The 14,595-nt window shown below is 35.0% G+C and overlaps 1 protein-coding gene across 3 annotated transcripts; it reads right to left on the minus strand.

Moving 5' to 3' along the window:
* Positions 1–207: 207 nt before the first annotated feature.
* Positions 208–14,391, minus strand: TMEM50B (transmembrane protein 50B). 3 transcript variants are annotated; one of them, XM_087721611.1, is made up of 7 exons: positions 14,371–14,391; positions 11,583–11,733; positions 8,896–9,008; positions 6,561–6,628; positions 5,849–5,941; positions 3,180–3,237; positions 208–1,456 (listed from the first exon to the last, which is right to left on the minus strand). In XM_087721611.1, the coding sequence occupies exons 2-7, from the start codon at positions 11,679–11,681 to the stop codon at positions 1,411–1,413; spliced, it is 477 nt and encodes a 158-aa protein (XP_087577737.1). In that variant the 5' UTR covers positions 11,682–11,733; positions 14,371–14,391; the 3' UTR covers positions 208–1,410. The 3 variants fall into 3 exon arrangements, with proteins under 3 accessions (XP_087577737.1, XP_013919038.1, XP_087577739.1); XM_014063563.2 differs by lacking the exon at positions 14,371–14,391 and adding an exon at positions 14,019–14,166; XM_087721613.1 differs by lacking the exon at positions 14,371–14,391 and adding an exon at positions 13,868–13,987.
* Positions 14,392–14,595: the final 204 nt, after the last annotated feature.

Below are 14,595 nucleotides of genomic sequence, written 5' to 3' on the forward strand. Positions count from 1 at the left end.
GCTGTGGGATCATCTCATAAAATCACATTAATATAAAACAAAGCATTTTTATATTGCTGATTATTTGACTTTAATGTAATTACATTGAACAAAATAGTTTAATCTTTGAAATATGGTCTACTCCAAGAAAAAAAAAAAGGACAACTCTTAGCATGTCAAGTTTGCTTCATAGTCTGTCCTTTGAGAGGGCTAAGAAAGTCTTTAAGAAATAACTACCTGGGCAGATTTATTTTCTAGTTATGGGAAAAGTCAAAGGCATGCAATATGTCATGGAATATCTGCTTCAGACCTTCTATAGTCAGACTGTAGAGCAATTTGAGTATTCATAATTTAACTTTAAATTATACGGCATATCATAATTTTCAGTGTATAGTTAGTCTAGATTAATATGTCACCACTTTGCATACATGTTTATATAAATTAAATATCTAAATTTTATTGGAAAACATTTAAGATGATACTCTTACCATACATTGTAATAAAAATATATACTCTCTCTCCACTGATCCTTTTAATTTGGAATATAGAAGATCACATCTAAAGATACAGAAGTTATCCTAATAAAGTAAAGTAAATAATAAAATAGGACTTCCTGAATTGTTTTTAACATAAAACCTCCCTTACTCTGCATATTGCATTAGCATATAAAATACACAACGATTCTGCATTAAAATAATTGCAATCTCTATGTATAAATAATACTGTATATGAACAGAATCTTAAGTGATATAAAACATCTTTAACAAAATGTCTAAATATTGTAAAACTTCATATCGATTTTTGATATCTCAAATCTATCAGCACTTTTGGGACCATCCCATTTTAAGGCATGCTGTGCTAAAAAAATTAAGCTCTTAGTGCATTTGCAAGTAGCATGGGCTATTCACAAATTTGTGAAATTAGTGTTACATGAAGCAAATTTTGGAATATGGTGTTTGTTTACACAATCATTTTTTAAAAATTGATGCTTAAAGAGGTATAGTCATGCATTACCATATAATGATGGAATCTTGCAGATACTATTCATGATAAATTTCAGTCTCTCACTTTTCCATCACTAAATCTTTGCCTCTTGGCTGATGCCATCTGAAAAGGTACTAAGCTTATTTGTGCTTAAGAGCAGTAGGTGTTCTTGAAAAATCTTTACATTTATAATATTCCCTATGTATCATCAAAACCAAACAATGCCAGTTGCAATAAAGGGTTAGGGTCATTGATTACAGATAACCGCAATATATACATATGAACAAATTTGTTCTACTAAATGTTTGGAACAAAATCCTAAAATCAGTTCACTTAAAAATAAAATAAACATACAATATGTTCAATGAGTTTGGCAAAATAAAAACAAAATGTAAATTATATTATTTACACAAAAAGTTGCTATGCAGGATGAAGAAAAATGGATTCTTACGCCCACAATTCTTCTGTTCTTCCAAATTTGTAAATAAGAGTACTACAAAAAGAGAAAATTAGTTCTGTAAGTCAAATGTTGTATCCTTCAGTAAAAATGGACAGTAAAAACTAGCATATATTTCAATTAATTGGTCCATCACTAGTTTAAAAAGCAAAAGCATATGACAATAATGGATTTAATTCCAATATAATTCAGTATCCAGTGCTTTGGCGATATGATTTTTTCAAGCAACACTTTTTAAAAGGGGGAAGTTAAAGTAGCATACCAACAAAGCCTTATTAACTGAATTAGTTAAATTATATTTATTTTTCCCTCTAATGCAGAGGTGTCAAACTGGCGGCCTGCAGGCTGGATGCATCATGCGCAGGCCATGCCCATCCCAGCTCCACAAAGGGAAAAACATTGTGATACGTCACATGATGGCAACATGATGCAGCAAGTTTGACACCCGTGCTCTAATGGAATGCATTATCATTTCCAGAAAAACAAGAAATCAGTGCTGGATAGGTTAATGCACTCCTTAATATTCAAAGGAATTTAACAAAATAAAGAAACTGAAAGCACCGAGGTGAAGGATATGTAACCACATTGCCTATTAATCTAACTACTGTTTTAAAAGAAAGTAGTTCAGTAAGAAACTTCATCACAACTTTTAAATATATGTAGCTAAATATATTCAACACTGTGCAAACATACTGCTTCTATCACTTAAAATCAAAACTGTGTGGAAAAGAAAAGGAAGATAAAGTCAACAAACCCAAAGGGCTATTCTTAAAATGTATATAGATTTCAGATGTGTGTTTTAATGAAGAACTGCTTGAATGGAAACAGTTTAGGGGGAGAAAGGGGTAAATAATATTTGACCTCTCAGATTTATTGGTGAAATTGTGCCTAATCACCTGACCTCAATTGTGTTGAACTGGTGTGGCACTGTTATTGGCGGGCATTTCAAAGCAGAGGGCCTTAGAAGCACCCATCAAAGGTATTGGTCATTTTTTCCCTCTTGAGAGGAAGGGTGTGTAATGAATGAAAGTTTTTAAAATAGTAATAACCTTGTGATTAGTCTCTATATGTACCTGCATATACAAACAAGGCTATGTAAATCTTTAACTGTGATAATAATAGTACTAGTCACAAGTTTGATATTATATAGCACTGTTTATATAGCCTCCCTTAATGAGCAAAGTCTAGTGGAATCCTGAAGACAAAGGAAAAGAGAACATATACTGTTCCTTGTGGTTTCATCTTGAGAACTACTTAATATTAAAAACTGGGGCCTAAAAGAGATTTGTGCAAAGCATGGGTTTTCAGATGTTGAAGGACCCAAGTTGAAGGAAGTTTTATCACAGAACTGATATATACCTCCTTTGATCAAGGCAGTCTTTGTTCTGTTTGTCTGAATAAAGCAGTTCTCCAGATGTTTGATCAGACAGAAGAGACAAGGAAAAGTATTCTACTATGCGGTGGTAATTTTTTTAAAAAAAATCTAAATGGCAATATTGAAATTAGAAATGGATTTATTATCTAATCTATCAAATGATAGTATCAGGAAATCTGATGCCTTGCAAATACCACAAAGAAGTAGCCTAGTGTCTGCCCCCTTTTAATTATTTGCTTAGAAATTTCCCGTTTTATTATTAGCTTTAATATTTACTTAACTTCTAATTTTGATATGCAGTAATGGAGACTCTGCTGTCTGAATTAACAATTTAAGATATTAACTTTAACTTACTCATTCAACTATTTAGGCATTGGTACTTACCTAAAAAATATCAAAGCATTTTGAAAAAACACAGCTAATCCTGGGTATACAGTAATATCTAAAAATACAAATTCCAAAATGTATTTTTTATTTTGATATAAGGAAGAAAGTCAAAGTTACTACATTCCATTATAAAATGCAAATATTTAATTCAAAAGACTATATAAGCTGAGTCTACCCTGGGAATGAAGCCCTTTACACAAACTAACACAACATCTTAAAATTCTGAATTGCTACTCAGTTTGAAGTTGAACTGCAGCTAGGGCAAGGAGAGGCTTTTTAATCCATAACTAAACATCTGAATTTCAAAAGATTACTCAGCTTGGTTAAAAATCCAATTATATGATATGTTTATAATCATTAAGTTATGTGAAACAATGCTCTTTTCCAGATTTCTGAGATTATCTTTGTCTCCTTTAAAACTAAGACTCCCCTGTAATATTTTAAAGCTAAAAGTAATTTAAGAGTTGGAACAAATTACAGCCTGCTGAAATGATAGTCTATCCTCTTATACATGGTATTTATACAACATGCTTCTGTAATATTAGTATAATCACAATTTACTTAATCTAATTTTATGAATTCATACAATATGTTGAATTGTGAACTAATCAGTACAATAGGAAAAAATAACATTAGCTACAGTACTTTGTGAGTATGTTTATGAAAACAGAATTACAATTTATTCTTGCTATACAGGAAAGGAAATGTGGAACTTGTCTTATAAGAAAGACAATTTCTACTTGGTAAACCGATATGTTCATGATAAAAGCACTAAATTAGTTAAGCAAAAGCATTGTTGATTTAACGTCAATGCATTCGCAGAAGATAGTATATTTGGAAAGTTGTCTAATGGGATTTAGATTCCAAACAAAAAAAGTGGTTTGGAGTACAAGGAGGTCTTAACCATAGCATCCCTCTGCATCTTTTCTCAAGACAGTATGGTTGCATTTGACACGTGCAGTGCAATTCCAGTGCTAGACAGTGCTAATATTCACTCTTGTGAGCTAAGTATCTATAATAATTTTTATTAGATTTTTATCCCACATTTATTACTTTATAAATAACTCATGGCAGTGAACATACGTAATACTCCTTCCTCCTATTTTTCTCACAGCTGCCATTGAAAATATTTAGCTAAGAGTCTGTGACTGGCCCAAAATTAGCCAGCTTTCATGCCTAAGGCGGGACTAGAACTTAAGTCTCCTGGGTTCTAAGTCAGCACTTTAAGCATTATACCAACTGGCTCTGTCAAACCTCATTTAAGGTGAGAGCAGCAGATATGCCTTTGCTTTCTCCAATACTATCAAGTCTGAAGCTGGCCTGACTGAAACCATCTATGAGGCTTCAGTGTTGCCACAATGGAGATAAGGGTTAGGGAGGGAGGGATAGAAATAGCTGGAGTGGTCGTGTTTGTAGCCAAAACAAAATAGTTTTCTCTGGAAACCAAGGACATTCCCACAAGTGACTGAAGACAGGAGGAGTGAATTTACCAAGCAACCAGACAGCACCTTGATTGGACCATGTGACTGATTATTTGGGGAAAGGGGGAAAACTTTTGATTAGGTGAAAACCACAGGAATCTTTAGACTCGGTTTTCACCAGTCCATGCTAATATATGTCATGCCCAATAAAACTGTTCTTTAAGGAATCTACCTGCCTCGGAGTTCTGTTTGCTATGGGTAGATTACTTGGAACCTTGATATTAAACCGATTCTTGACAAATACTCTGTACAGGCAGTCCTTGACTTACAGCAATTCAGTTAGTGACTGTTTGATGTTATAATGGCATTGAAAAAGTGGCTTATCACCATTTTTCACACTTATGACTGTTGCAGAATCCCTGTAGTCATGTGATCAAAATTTAGATCCTTGGCAACTGACTTACATTATGATGATTTACGTCCTGGAGTCATGTAGTGAGAGAGCCAGATTTAGTCAACAACTGTGCTACTAACTTAACAACTGCAGTGATTCACTTAACAACTGTGGCAAGAAAGGTTGTAAAATGGAGCAAAGTTTACTTAACAATTGTCTCACTTAGCAACATAAATGTTGGGCTCAATTGTGGTTGTAAGTTGAGAACTACCTGTATAGAATTTTGTTTGCCGAGGCACTGCTATCAAGCTGTTGCCCAACATCACATTCATGAGATAGTCAACTATATAAATATGATGAATAAATAAACTGAAGTACTTTTACACAGCCCTATTCAGAACGATTAAGAGAACCTTTCCTGCATTTTAAAATTCTCCACTAAGCATGTTCAGGAAAGCATATACTAAACAAAACTCTACTTTCCCAGTTCAAATCAAACTGTTTTTTCCCCAATTTCCCCCCAATTTTTCAACTATAGAACAGAAACACATATTATACGAATTGGAAAATTTACTCAAATATTATGAAATTACATTAAACTATATTCTAACCATCCATCTCCTTTTATTTTTATATTGTACTTTTGTGTTCTGTCCTTTCCTGTACTATATTCTATATTGGACATTTGTAACAGTAAAGCAGTCTGAATATTTCTGTTCTGTTATATATTTTCAAAATATATAATTAATATACATTTGATTGATTTAAAATACTAGTTATTTAATGATTTAAAAACTTCTTCAGTGTGTTTTTCCTCCCCTTATTAAAAAATAGGAAGAAAGGATTCTTACTTTGGGTAACATATGCTCCAAAAAGGATCCATATAGAAGCAATAAGTGAGCCAAACATCAACATGAAGCCAATGAAGAGCCAGATACGAGCACCTAAAACAAGATTTACATTCCTTGAATCAAACTTTACTTTTATTTCTTAAAGATTTCAGTGATTCAAAAGAACACATTAGCAAAAATTATACTATTTTCAAGTGCCAGATCACCAGCTCTGATAAATTTAAAGAAATTTAGGTGCAATACAGTACAAGATTTACTAGATAAATGTTATCTTAAAGAATTTGAAATAAATAATTAAGAAATATTGAGCAATGTCAGTATGGGTCAATTTAAAGAGATCTATTTTGGTAAAAAAAAACACCTTCATAATGAAGTTTATTAGATAACTTTGGAAGCATTGTTTAAATAATTCCTGCAAAAATACAATGGAATCAGACTTTAAACACACATTACCCAATGTTCGTTAATAAAATTGTGATAAAGCAAGAACCTTTCCTGAAACTATCAGCGATAGTTTTTAAAGAAATAATACTATTTTTACAAAGCAGCAATATCAGCGTTTTACCTCAAAAGCAGGAAGAAACTCATGTGTAACTATCTCTTTCTTCTTGCCTTGTGGTACAAAATAAAGATAGAAAATTTTGATGTGGTGCATCTTCTCCTGAATAACAAGATTTTAGATCAGGATTCTTGTAAACAAGAGTGCACTCACCTGTTCTTCCTAAACATCCATCACCATAACTGTCACCTCTTACTTGAGCATTTGATACAGCATTTATCCTGCAACATATTCACAAACAAATCTTAAAAGCAGAAAAAAGCAGAAATAAAATCCATTTGATTAAATTTCTCCCTTTTGTAATTCATTTTATCTTATTTTCCTTTGAATCTAAAGGAGTTAGTGCAGAAACGATATGAAATAAAAAATATTACAGTTCAATAACCAATGTTTAAAACAGGAATAGAATTATTTTAATGTATTTTCTGGTTCAATTTTCTGTAATTATTGGTATTTGTCTGATACTTGACTAAGTCTAAGCACCTTTATTTCTGAGTGGTTTAGAACAGGGGCCTCCAACCTCATGTGGCCCATTTCCCCTCTCTCTCCCACAAACCAGGCCACCAAGCCACAAAGATTGGGGAACGCTGGTTTAGGAGAATGGTAGAACCTGGGGGAAGAGTGAAAAGGATGGCTACATCAGGGGTGTCAAACTCAAGGCCTGAGGACCAGGTCCAGCCTGTTGGATGCTTAGATCTGGCCTGCGGGGCTGCACTGGAAAACCAAAGAAAACACGTTCCCACTCTCCATTTTCAGCTGGGACAGCCTCCTGCAACCCTCTGCCAATACAAATGGAGCTTGGGAGGAAATGGAATGCGGGAGAGCCCTCCCGAGCTCTGTTTTCACTGGCAGAGAGTTGCAGGACGTTGTCCCAGCAGAAAATGGAGCTCAGGAGACCAATTTTGCTGTCACTTGGGCCACCACAGGCGCCCCTGACATGAGTGATATCATGCTGGCCATGCCCACACCCACCCCGGCCCCTGAGGTCAAACAAACCCTGATGCAGCCCTTAATGAAATTGAGTTTGACACCCCTGGCCTACATAGTAACAAGCAAAATATATCCACCCCCACCCCCAATGTCATACCCCTTATCTACAGTAATTCTAACCAGATCCTTACTATCGAGAAGGTTCCTAATCAATCAGCTTAATTGAATCTTCATGTATAGACGTGGTCTTTTGCACCTAACATGTGGCAGCAGACCAGCATAATGAACAGTAATGCCTTGAAAGTAGTAGTTGTAATCAATGTTAATAACTACAAATATTAAGACATTGAAATGGGAAAAGTTTGGTCTAGTTTTTAAGATTCTATTGGTTTGTGTTCCACCTAAAAACTCTGAGATAATGAATTCCATTCCTGCCTTATCCATGAAAGCCAGCCGAATGATCATGGGCCAGTCATTCTCTCTCAGCCCATCTCATCTAAGAAGAGTTTTGTTGTGGGGAAAATAGAAGAAAAGAGGTATGTTGGATATGTCACCACCCTGAGTTATTTGTAAAAATATAAAGGTGGAACACAAACCAACAAAAATTCATAGATTAGGAATGGTGGTTTGAAGATGGTATGGAAATCTTTAGTGCAAACAAAAAGCTTTGTTTTTAAATTTTTGTTTTTAAAAAACAAATCTTTATGCAGGTAGTCCTCAACTTACAACTTTAATGGAACCTGCCCATTATGGTTATAAGTCGTGATAATTGTAAAGCAGCCATCACATGTCCAACCCGATTTTAAACCTTTTTTGAGATTGTTGGTAAGTGAATCACCATAGTCAGTAAATGCATCTGTGGTCATTAAGCAAATCCATTGTTTGTTATGGGGCATTTTTGCAAAAACCAGGAGTAAATTCAGCCTTGAATCCCTACAAATACATTCTGGTTTTCAGGAAAAACGTAAATCACAGTTGTACAACTGTGATATATTGCAAATGATCTTAAATACGGGCAGTTGCTATGCACCCAAAATCTGGTCCCATGACAAGGATAGCAGCTTCAGAATCAGGTTTAAGTACCTTTTGGGGGTCCATCATAACTTCGAACTTTCACTAGGCAACTAATCGTAAATAGAGGACTACCAATAGATGTTAAAACACGAACCAAAATAAATGGGAAGCTGAAAAAATTCCCTTAAAATGTATTTTGTTTTTTTGTAAAGCCAACAAATAATAATTCAAAAAATAATTGAAACATAGAGAAATACATACATACATACATACATACATACATACATACATACATACATACATACTCTTATTTGATGCAAATATGACACTTGGTGACTGTAAGGATACATGTACGTTATATTCTGGACAAGATTTGGAAATGGAACTGCTACAGTAATTTTTAGTATTTTTAATCTGGTCAACAACCTTGGGATTTCTTAGTGGTTATCCAACCTAACAAATTATTGAAATCCTGCTTAGCTTTTTCAGCATCAGCTAATGTAAACAAGGTGCTCTCCTCTGCCATGATTTTACATTGACTTACATGAAAAAAGCTAGGGTGGAAAATACTCCACAAGTGTGAAATGCATGATTCATTTCTTCTGGTTTAGGATAAGCTACTGCAGCATCTATCATTATCCACCAGCCTGTAAAAAACTGTAAAAATATAATTGATCAGTTAGTTCCAAAACTAGTTTAAGAAGATGATACATGTATCTGTTTCTGTCCACTATCATCACTCCTTTTTAAGCACTATAATCATCTAAGCCCCAGTCATTCATTTCTATAAGTGAAACTAAGCTTCTAAACAAAATAATCATGTTATTCCTTTCCAATGGCATTCAGACTATTGAGCCCAAAATTTATGTTGTTAAATGAAACATTTGTTAAGTGAATGCTGCTCCATTTTACAACTTTTTTGCCACAGTTGTTAAGTGAATCACTGACATTGTTAAGTTAGTAACACAGTTTTTAAGGAAATGTGGCTTCCTGATTGAGTTTGCAAAAGAAGGTTGCAAAAGGTGATCACGTACCCCAGGGACACTGCAACAGTCATAAATAAGAGTCAGTTGCCAAGCATCTGAATTTTGATCATATGACCATGGGAATGTTGCAATGGTTGTTAAGTCAATTTTTCAGTGCCATTGTAATTTTGAACACCTAAATCAGTGGTAGTCAATCTGGTCCCTACCGCCCCCTAGTGGGCGTTCCAGCTTTCAAGTTACTTCCCTACTTTATAAATCACCATTACTGTGGAACCAGTGGACAGTTAGAAAAGTTTACTACTAACAGAGATACAAAAGTGGGTGGTAGGTATAAAAAGGTTGACTACCCCTGAACTAAATAAACTGTTGTAAGTTGTGATATTTGTAAACTATAGTAATGTGAACAAACTATTTGTAATTTATATTGTTAGATTTCATTATAAAAGTTGTAAAACTGAGCCAAAGAGACTCTATAACTTGGAGAGAAGAATCTTTTAACCCTCAAATTCCACATGAATTGTCATTCTTTCTAAGCAGCTTAACTTTTAGATTGCATTTCTGTAAAATACACAAAGCAATGCAGAATAAAAACATAAAAATAGTACATATATTATAATCAATAAAGGAGAATATTTGTAACTCAGGGTTGAAATGAGGGGTCCTTGGTGTTCTTTGAGCTTGGTTGTTTCTTGCAAACATTTCATTATCCAAACTAAGTGACAGCATCAGTTTGGATAATGATACGTGTGCAAGAAAACAACCAAGTTCAGAGAGCATCAAGGACCCCTCAGTATATAATAATCTTTTACCCAAAATTTTCACATATATGTATTAAATTCTACTGTTTTGCTGGTTGTCCATATCACAATTGCATTAAAAGACACGTAAGAGTTGCCTTTTGTAATTTGAAAATTTACATTCTTAACTCATTTACTGTAATAAGGTAAGTTCTGCACTTAAATGACTGAATGGGTCAGGGGGAGGGGGGCAATCACTGGAAAAATAGTTATTAATACTGGAACCTTTACAAAATCTGTCTGGAATAATGTCAAATAGCTATCAATAAAATATATTTACCCATAAAGCATGTGAACTTTCAAGTACTCTGCTGTACTGTGGGAAAGAGGTCTTTCTAGTTTGCGTAAGAAAACAAACATTTCCAAATTTTGCAATCCATTCCACATTCAAGGCACTTTTTAAAAAACAAAGCATCTTTTCTTGGCCAATAAATAAATATACTGTGATTACTTTTCAAATAGATAGGACTGGGTTAGTTGGGGTTTGTTCAAAGCTCAGGATGTTTTAAAAAAGTGCTTATGACCCATTGTAAGTATTTTTATTCCAGAAACACACTTCAGAACATTGTTATCTATCCCTATCTAACCCTAATAAGCATTTTTTTTGTGGAAATATGTGCAGAATTGCAGTGTAAGAGACCAAATGATGCCCAAGACAAGTTCCAATGGAATACATACAAATATAGAGAGATTTTCCTGAGAAATGGGAAATAATAATAAGTAAAATAATAAACTTTTCTAGTTTTTCTTTGTTAAAATACACAACTACAAGAAATCATTCTTAAAATACAAGAAATAGAATGTAAGTCACTTCCACAGTCTTCCCAGCTCTTAATCCCTGATTTACAGATGGTTGAGACTGATTCCAACTACTTAATATGACTACATTCAAATACATTTTGGATATCAAAATATTATAAGCATCAACATGTTTACCCATTTGCAGGTCTACAAAGGTCACAGAGAATCAGTAACTAGTTTTCACTTCTCCTTCCAATTCCTTGCCAATGGATATTGCACCATTTACACAATAATTCATGAATTCTCATATTGGTGAGGATCTAAGGCATCATCATTAGCAAGAGGTCAACTTGCTTCATTATTAGAACTGAGAATCCATCCATATATATTTTTTGTAAAATGTTATAGATATAAAATTATGGGGGTCTCTTTAGTAATCTGAAAACAAAAAAAAATTAATCCAAGTTTTTTTCTTTTTTTCTTTTATATGCAAAAAGAAAACAAGAAATCCCCACAAATATATGTAACTCTTACTAATCAAACCTAATCTTATATTTATGTATTCTACAGTGTCAATGTCAGGTCATGCTACACAACTCATTAAAATTATTTCAAATTAGTTGGATACAACAAACTCTTACAGAATTTAGAGATAGGTCATGAGATTACTAAGCCTTAAAATCAGCCATAAAGGTCATATGACTTACCAAGACCCCAGCCACCACAGAAGCAACTGCATTTCTTCTTTCACCCCAATCTATACATTCACATTCAGGCCAACGGAAATTGTCTAGGAATCCTGCCATTTTTCAAGTTCAGTTGGGCTTCTTTACTCTTGATTTTTGTAAGTTTCCAACCCTAAACAAAAGATTAGAAAGAACATCAAACTGAAAACAAGTGTGGTTATTTTCATATAAATAGCCTGGATCAGATAAAATGATTGTTTTAAGGAATGGTTTGTATCCCTAGTGCTGCATAACAGAGTGAGCTTCCATTAGTTGTCCCAGCTTCTTCCAACCTAGCAGTTTGAAAGCATGTAAAAATGCAAAGCAGAAAAATAGCGACCATGTTTGGTGGGAAGTTAACAGCTTCGGCGTTTAGTCATACCGGCCACATGACCATGGAGACATCTTCGGACAGCGCTGGTTCTTACACTTTGAAACAGATGAGCACTGTCCCCTAATCAGGAACAACTAGCACATATATGCAAGGGAAACATTTAACTTTATCTTACATTAGTTATAATAACCATAAAGTTATATATAATATACTGTATTCTCTTTTAGTACAATATACAGAACCAGGAAGTGATAAATTAGTAACCTATGTTCCCTATTCAGAGAAAGGGATTTTTTATCATTACAAAACAAAAGAAGGAACAGAGAAAATGCCCCCCCCCCAACCACCACTTGTCAATGCATACCTACATCTTTTATACATACACATTTGGATTTTAAGGCCCTAATTTATTTTAGAGATTTTCAGGCAGTTCCTTTTTTTTCATTCCTACATTTCCAGATATTTCAAGGAAAATTTTAATAAACTTTTAAATAAATAATATCCTCTGTTTTGAGGAAACCGGTTCGAGGCACTTCCTCTTTTATTTTACAATTATAAAATAAAATTGGAGATAAAAATGTATATCCTTTGAGGCTTTCTCTTTACACAAAATGTACATCTAACTTTTGTAACCAATTTTGTGCTGTAATTGCTACTCCTCCAAAATATTCAGTCTATCTGAGTGAAACAATAAATATACTAATCATTCTAAATGAAGATGAAAGAGCAATTTATGCAATTCCTGGACAATTCTTAGCAAAACTAGGGGGAAGCAATCCATCAATTCCCTTTCAGATATTTTGGATTATAACTCCTATAAACCTAAGAGTGCAGTAAATTATCGTAATATGGCCTTTGAGTTCTAACACTTTTGAAATTGCTAGATTAGTTATAATATCCAACTATTATGGTCAATTCAAGATTGAACAAATTCTATAGGCTACATGTTTCTTGCACAAGTTAATGTACTACAAACCTAGGATAGTACAGTCAGCACTTGCTTCTCTCTGCTCTAATGCATTAAGCATTTGTCATAGTTTCATTTAGAAGAAGCACGTTCACGACCATTATTCAGAATTAGATAATGAAGTACAAAGCTACTGAAGATTAGATATTAATATAATCAAATCAAGAACGTTACAATTGTGTGAAAATTTACCTGAGAATTAAAGCAGACTGAACTTTAAAAGAAACATCTCAAGCCAATTCATTATACTTCTGTCATTCACAATTTATTATTGTAATTGCCAAGAGAATATATTCATTTTTCTTAAAGATATCGTTTTAATACAAGCTGGCACAAGATAATAAGGTCTCAATTCTCAAGGTTGTTGTTCTCCAAAAGGTCTTAGACAACATTTTATTCACCCAGCAAGAGTGTAGTCATGCAAGTGGAACCAGTTTCAAATTAAAAGAGGGTTGTGACTATTTCCACCGAGTATAATTAAACCGAACATTAAATAGAAATACCGTAGGTGGAGACCGGTTAGCCAGCTATTCCTGTATAGGGTTTTAATCTTTTTTTTTTTAAGAACGAAGAAAAAGGAAGCACGGAAAGGTAAAAACGACCAAGGTCAATGATGGTGCATCCACACAGACACGAATAACCTCGCGTGAGGAAGGAAAGTAAAAGGGTCGCTTGAAGGCTTAACGAGCCAGGTGGGAGAGGCTTCGGGGAAGCGGCAGCATTAAATGTTTCTCTTTCCTTTTGCAGTGTGTTTGTTTGTCGTCACACAAGTGAGTGTTAGGCTCCGCGGGTCTCCCCACCATCTCCCAGCTGAGGCGACATATTTTTTCTTCTTTTTCGTTTAAAAAGCTTGTCGCGAGTCCGAAGCGAGCGAGGTTCCTCATTCTGCCCGCCTGTGAATCTCATGACCGCCAGAAAAAGAAGGGGGCACTGGGCGGCGCCCCTTAAATTAAAAAAAAAGCCTACCTCAGTTCCCCTCAGATTAAAGAAACTAAGCAAGCGGCAGGACGAAACAGCAGGAAGAATGCCTCTAGCCCTCCGCCCGAGTCCCCACGAGCCGTTGAGCAAAGCGAACGGGGGGAAGAAGACGACGGCTCTCCCCAACCCAGGTCCTCACCTGGCAGAAAGCGCCTCTCCATCCGCGACCCCGCTAACCCGGCTCTACCAGCAAGAGGCATGGGAGAAGGATAGGGCCCTTAACCAATCGACAGCCGGCGTACCTCGTCACAATGGGGGCCGGATTTCTTGCCAGGAAACGCGAGGATTGGACAACGGTGGAGTCTCGGGTTTTTTTTTCCGGGAATAAAAGTGAGCATAGAGCGAAGTTCGGGCGGCATCATAGATCAAGAGAGTTGAGAGTTATTGACTCGCCGGCCGCGCGGCTAAGGCGCAGGAGGAAATAGGCAAAGTAGGTGAAGAGTTCAAGAGTGAAAACTCCTTGAAAGTCATAGCGCTCGTTTCGATCTTACCCATTTCTAGGTTGCGTCGACAAGTTTCAGACTCCATTAACAGAAGACTAGAATCAAGATCACCTGAAGTGTTGATGCCACTTTATAATGCCATGACAAGACCACACTTGGAATATTGCATCGAGTTTTGGTCACGGACTGGAGCCTAAAACATAAAGAACGGTTGCTAGAATTGGATATGTCTAGTTTAATGAAAAGAAGGACTAAGTGTGACATGATAGCAGT

Source organism: Thamnophis sirtalis, unplaced genomic scaffold (assembly GCF_051295495.1).
Source record: "Thamnophis sirtalis isolate CommonGarterSnake01/CBP01778 unplaced genomic scaffold, rThaSir2_p1.2 scaffold_8, whole genome shotgun sequence".
Taxonomy (NCBI): Eukaryota; Metazoa; Chordata; class Lepidosauria; order Squamata; family Natricidae; genus Thamnophis; species Thamnophis sirtalis.

Coding starts and splice junctions, on each gene's coding strand:
- TMEM50B (XM_087721611.1), bottom strand. CDS start 11,681: ATGGCAGGATTCCTAGACAATTTCCGTTGGCCTGAATGTGAATGTATA. Junction 6,629..8,895: donor TCCACCCTAGCTTTTTTCAT/GTAAGTCAATGT, acceptor AATATGTTGCAG/GATAAATGCTGTATCAAATG. Junction 1,457..3,179: donor AATGCTTTGATATTTTTTAG/GTAAGTACCAAT, acceptor CTCTTTTTGTAG/TACTCTTATTTACAAATTTG.